At 43.3% G+C, this 6,482-nt stretch overlaps 1 protein-coding gene across 12 annotated transcripts in view; it reads left to right on the plus strand.

Annotated features, from left to right (window-relative positions):
* The window catches only part of LOC139917137 (transcription factor COE1), an 88,800-nt gene extending 82,977 nt beyond the window's left edge, over positions 1-5,823 (plus strand). For 5 of the 12 annotated variants that reach the window (XM_078286515.1, XM_078286513.1, XM_078286512.1 and 2 more), the window contains 3 exons: positions 123-305; positions 1,800-1,997; positions 5,424-5,823. In XM_078286515.1, coding sequence (XP_078142641.1) covers positions 123-305; positions 1,800-1,997; positions 5,424-5,455 — 413 coding nt within the window. In that variant the 3' untranslated portion in view covers positions 5,456-5,823. Of the gene's footprint in view, positions 1-122; positions 306-924; positions 930-1,799; positions 1,998-2,757; positions 2,761-3,622; positions 3,692-5,423 lie in introns of all 12 variants that reach the window. The other 7 variants (XM_078286517.1, XM_078286518.1, XM_078286523.1 and 4 more) reach the window with 4 other exon arrangements.
* Positions 5,824-6,482: the final 659 nt, after the last annotated feature.

Genomic DNA, 6,482 nt, shown 5'->3' on the forward strand with positions numbered 1-6,482 from the left:
TCACTGTAAACATGGCCTCTTGTCGGTTATTGCTTAATCTATTTCATTAAATACCTAATTTTTGGAGTGAAACTCTTCATCTACTCATAGCGTGTGTTCCCTCTCTACCCCGTTTCCTGCAGGTTTTGTGCGCAGCAGCAGCAGTGTGTCTCCTCACGGTTACGTGCCCAGCTCCACGCCTCAGCAGACCAGTTACACCTCAGTCACCAGCACCATGAACGGCTACACCAACAACACCGGCATGACCAACCTGGGAGGCTCGCCCACTTTCCTCAATGGGTCCGCAGCTAACTCGCCTTATGCTAGTGAGTATCTGTCCGGTAAACAGGCAAACTCGCACGCAAGCACAAACAGACATTCATATACAGAGTCATGAAAATACACAGGATAGGATGAAGACAGTTGTGTTCATACACACAAGTAGGCTACATACACAAACATACACAGTATTGGGGAAGCTACTGTTAAAGTATAGTTTTACAAGCTATCAGTTACTTCAAATTTTGGAGAAGATTCACTACTGTACAGCAAGTTACGCTGTAGAGAAATGTAGTCCTGTTAACTAAAGTTACTTAAAAAAGCATCTACTTTGTAAATGATGATGTCTACATCTGCAATGCCATATAATACAAAATGACATGACATGAATTTAGTTGAACTACCACCAAGCTGCTGCAAAACGTAGTTACGTAGCTGCTAGTTTATTTACATGTTTTGAAACTAGTCCCCAACACTGCATACATGCATGCATATTTGCAATACACACCCACACGCATACACCTTCACACACAAGCGCACACACTCAAACACAAATACACCTACACGCACACAAACACACAAAAGGATGAATACATTTGTGTTTACATACAAATACATCCTCACACACACACACACTAGCAGCGCCACACACTTGCGGACCGACAGTGAAAGTCTTAGATCTGTATGGAGATTCCCCCATGGGGCTTTCTGTCTCTGTGTCTTCAAAAACACTCACCAACTCCCAACTCTCCTCCATTTTGTCCTCCGTCCCTCTCTTCCTCCTCCTCCTCCTCCTCCTCCCTCCCTCGCTGCCTTTCATCTGACAGCCACACCTCTTCTCTCTCTGATACTTAATTGCGTCCCTTTTCCATTTAGCAGAACAGAAAGCAAGAGAGGGAGTGAGGGATATTGTGAGATGAGAGATTGTGTTTGTTGTTTGTTATAGTTTGCTTCACTGATGATGATGACGATGATGATGATGATGCGTAAGGAGGATGAAGATGTGAACGTTTGGCTTGCCAAGAGTAGACTTTAGTGGAAACTTCAGATGTCATGTCTCAAACACATTTTGATCCTCATTTATGTAAGATTCTCACAGACATTCTGCAAAATAGATCTTGATGGCAGTATCAGTGTTATATATCAAAAGCTAATTTCTCATTTATTTTACATATAAAAATCTAAAAAGAATTCCTATCATTATTGGTGTATACTGTATATTATAACGTATGAATCCCATAATGTGAATTCCTTAAATAATCATATGACAAAATCAACGATAAGTCAGAAAACAGTTTTATAAATGAGGCCCCTTGTGTTTGAATCAGATTTTTCTCTTACATGTCCAGCTACCAATGAAGTAACCATGTTCTGTTTCTCTCTTTTATTCCCGCCCCCATCTTCCATACTCCACTCCTCTTTCTCCTCTTTAATCCCCCCTCACTCCTTATCCATGCCCCCCCTCACCTCTCCCTCCTCCCTCAAACCCCCCACTTCTCTGTCCCAATACTCACTCCCTCTCTTCCTCCCCTCTCCCCCAGTTGTCCCATCCAGTCCCACCATGGCCTCCTCCACCTCCCTCCCCTCCAACTGCTCCTCCTCTTCTGGCGTCTTCTCCTTCTCTCCGGCCAACATGGTTTCGGCGGCCGTTAAGCAGAAGTCCGCCTTCGCTCCGGTGGTCAGGCCCTCCTCCTCCCCCCCGCCCTCCTGTACCAGTGCCAACGGCAATGGGCTCCAAGGTAATTAGCATGACAGCAAACCGGTCAATCAGGAAATGCTTAGAGGGCAGACTTCCGAAGCAGACGTCACCGGGAGGGATTCTTCCCCCCCGGTGGATTCGGTGAAACTAACCTGTCACTAATCTAGTGGTCCTATCATGTTCCACCTCCTTCTCTCACTCCTCTGTCTGTACCTGGTTCAAATAGTATGTGCGTATACTTTTTTTTTTTTTTAGCCTAGATAGATGCCAGATGGGTGGGGTGATGAGGAATAGGAGATTTAGTGAGTGCCAGAAATCACAAGGAAGTATGTGAAAGTTGAGTTAAAAGTTGAAAACAACACAGTCTCCAAAAATGTTGTGAAATGAGCACAAACTCTGAAAATACAGATTCTCTGTTTGGACACAAATAATGTGAAGATTACATTCTTCTACCAGAAAGGATTATGTGACAATAGCATGAATTGGACACAGCATTTTCACCATGTGAAAAGGCTAATGGTTAGGTTTAGGCAAGTAAAACAACTTTGGTTAAAGCTAGGGTCAATGTTAGGGTTATGTTTAGGCACGTAAAGGTTAGGGTAAAGCTTTGGTCATTACATTACATTACATTACATTTTATTACATTACATTACATTATTTAGGAGACGTTTTTGTCCAAAGTGACTTACAATAAGTGTATTTTGTCAGCAGTAGTCAGGAGTTTTTTGTTTTTTTTATTAAGAGTAGAGGTGGTTAATTCAAGTGGGGTCCAGGTGTAACCTGAAGAGATGTGTCTTCAGTAGGTAATGATTCAAGAAGCTTGCATTTGTGTGTAGTGAGTAGGCTACCGGATAATTCAATGTATGATGCATTGCAGTGCATATGGAATAGTTACAACAGGACCAACCATGCAGAAACAGACACACACATTACATACATATTGCAGTGTGGTCGAGCAAACATTTGACCCCGACGTGATTTGCATACGCAACCTTCTGATCTGGAGTCAGACGCGCTACCGTTGCACCACAAGGTCTATGTTGGGTGTTTTCACTGAAAATGAAAACTTGCAGTGTCAAAATTCTTTGCAAGAATTGGAAATTGATGTGGTCACCAGAGTTGAAGATAAATGTACACACCCATCTACCACCTGACCTCCACCCTTCATGTCCTTCTGTAGCTCCTCCTTGAAACCTTTTTGTGGTTGTGCAGTATTTCTCTTTCACTTTCTGTGCACAGAGCATGTCACTTGCATTTTAAGGCATTGTGCTCGTTTCACAAAATTTCATGAGACCAGGCTGCTTTAAAAATAGCTATACAAGTTTAATTTCTGCTCTGTAATTGAAGACACACCTGAGAATATGTGAATTGTCCTGACCTGGCAAAGCCCACCAATCTGGTAGCTCAAGCAGGTTAAAACAAACACTAAAAAAATGTGCGAATACTATTTGATCCCAGGATGCTTTTAATATATCTTCTCCTTCAGCCCTTGAATTAACAGTTTTTTTTCTCCTTCTCTCTCCCCTCTCCTGTCTTTCCTAACTCTAACTTGTAACCCCTCCTCCATGTTGCTCACCCCTCTCTCTGACCTTTCACCCTTCCCTCTGTCGTTTATCTGTCCCTCCCTCTCTCTCCCTCCTCTCTGTCTCTGCCTCCCTCTACCAGATCAAACATTTGTGGACTCTAGCAAGTACTCAACAGCCAGCTCCCTACAAGGCCTGGCCTTCACCTGAAGTATGTTCCTCCACCATCTCTTTCTCACACTCCATTGATTGACTAATTTGGACTTACGTGATAATCATGAAAATATATACAAGAGAATTCTCCGATCAGAATACATCTTCAAGCACAAATCTAAAAAATAATCACGGATAGCTTATTTCTACTGCAGTGCTTATGTTTCCAAACTTTACTTTCCTATTTCCATGTCACTCATATATTTCATACCTTGTTCCTCTTTTTTCTACATGATCTCTCTTTCATTCTCACCCACCCTCCTTTCCCTTTCTTGCCATTATCTTTCTGCTACATGTTCACCCATCCCTCTCTTTCTCTCTATGCTGCTTTTTCACTCCCAACCTCTCTTTCATGTCACACTTTTTCCCCCTTTCTTTTTCTACCTGCTCTCTCTCTCTCTCTCTCGCTTTCTCCTTCACCCTCCCTCTCTCTCATCACACCCCCCCCCCTCCCTCCATCCTCTTCCTTGTCTCCCTTCATCTTTCCATCCACCCATCGGACCCCAGTCACCTCTCTTCTCACAACACAGATCCAGCCATTCTGTTGCCTGGTAAACCTCCTCCCTGCCTTCCTATTGGCTGAGAGAGACAGGAAGTCAGATATTTACAGAGACAAAAAAAGACATTTGGCACACAGAATTTATTTCTCAACATCACTGGCTTTGTTTAGCTTGCTTGCTTGTATGTGTGTGTGTGTGTGTGTGTGTGTGTGTGTGTGTGTGCAGAAAAAGAGAGGGCATGTGTGGGGGTGTGGGAACTCAAAGCTCAGCCTCAAAGCACAGCTGAAATAAACACGCCCCACTTAGAAGAGCTAACACACACACACGCACACATACTCATACACCCACACACACACTTCCCTCTGTCACACACACTCAGTGATCATACACTGGCAGCTTACTAGGGAGCGATCAACACTGACAGCTGTTCGGCTCTCTTGACAGTTTATACTGTCAGTATACCTGCCCTACCGTGTGTGTGTGTGTTTGTGTGTGTGTGTGTGTGTGTGTGTGTGTGTGGGTGGGTGCAAAAAAAGACAGACAAAAAGAAAAAAGAGAAACTGGAGGCTCAACTGAAACACTGACAATACATTTTGCAGAGTTTTGTCAAGCTGGTACTAAAAATGAATCTCTCTCTCATTTTCATTGCTTCCCATAAAATATAAAGCCATTTATTTCATCCTTGCTACAATCTGCTGTGTGTGTATGCGTGTGTGTGTGTGTGTGTGTGTGTGTGTGTGTGTGTGTGTGTGTGTGTGTGTGTGTGTGTGTGTGTATGCGTGTACGCATCAGTGAGAGTCATTTTGGGCTGGGCTCTGCTTCTCACATGTTGACACCCATCCCTAGGGTAGGTAAGCACCAGGATGAACTCGCACACACACACACACACACACACACACACACACACACACACACACACACACAGGGATACTGTAAAATATGCCAACTGTTACAGAATTAAGTGCATGTATGTGAACAGCATCACTAAGAGCCAACTTAGATGATCTGTCCCCGCTCGATTTTATTGATTTATTCCTCTATTGATGTTTTAAATGTCACTGCAGTCACACAGCGTAGTTTGCTGCGCAGATGGGAAAACATATTGATGTATTTACGAGGGAATTTTTATGATGATGAAAATATTTGGCAATGTTTTAAAAGTTTTCTCCCTTTCTTTCCTTCTCCCTCTGTTTCTCTCTCTCTCTCTCTCTCTCTCTCTCCACCCTACAGTAATCCCCGGAATGATCGTCCCACCCATGTAAAGGTGTGAGTGTGTGTGTGTGTGTGTGTGTGTGTGTGTGTGTGTTTGTGTACGTGCGCACACGTTCACATGTGTATGTATCCGTGTGTGAGTGAGACGAACAAAGCACACTCACACCGATCCCGGTGGAGGATTTCGGTGCGAGTCAGACTCCGGTTGCGGATCGAACCAGCGGTCCTGATCTGAAGGAATGAACCCAATCTCAGGCCCTTTCTACCACACAAACAACTTTACACAGACAACTGCAAGAAGAAAAAACTGAAGGAGAAGAAGAAGGAGAAAAAAGACTATTGATTATTTGCAAGAAAACAACTTGTTTAAACTTTGTACACCTTGATGCTTTTATAGGAGAAAGGCCACGCCTACATTACCTACATGATACTCCGCTCTCCATGGATATAGGAAGTGTATTTATTTTGGAGAGAATTCACTTCCTCCCTTGAGTGATTGTTTATTTGTTTTTTTCTTTTTGTGCAAATTAACGTGTGATAATCATCCTCTAAATGTAACCTACATGAGGGATTTGCTATTGATGAAGTTTGGTCATTGATGAAGGAATATAATGTGAAAAATAGACAGCCACCTGACGATGATGATGATGATGATGATGATGATTAATAATGATGATGATAATGATGATGATGATGAAGAGACGAGAGGCTGTCAGATTCATACAGGGTCAAATTCAGACGACACAGACAAGCCAAACCAGACACACACTTTCACTTTTCATCGCCACGCCAAAACCACACTGCCATCACGACTATAGCTCTAGCAACCGAACGCAGTACAGTGACTGAGAGCCTTTAGCTGAAGGATTCACCCTGCACTCAAGTGATGTCGGGTCGTGCTTTTCTCCGAGTCGGGAATACGTCACAACTCAGTAGTAGTAGTAGTAGTTCGCGTTCACGTGCTTTATGGCTGGAAAATCTGAGAAACTGTTTAGTTTACACACAGCTAGCCTTCTAGGCTAACGTTAACGCTAACGCTAATCGAGCTAGCGATAGCCTAGCTAGCAAGAAATCTTC

Source organism: Centroberyx gerrardi, chromosome 11 (assembly GCF_048128805.1).
Source record: "Centroberyx gerrardi isolate f3 chromosome 11, fCenGer3.hap1.cur.20231027, whole genome shotgun sequence".
Lineage (NCBI taxonomy): Eukaryota > Metazoa > Chordata > Actinopteri > Beryciformes > Berycidae > Centroberyx > Centroberyx gerrardi.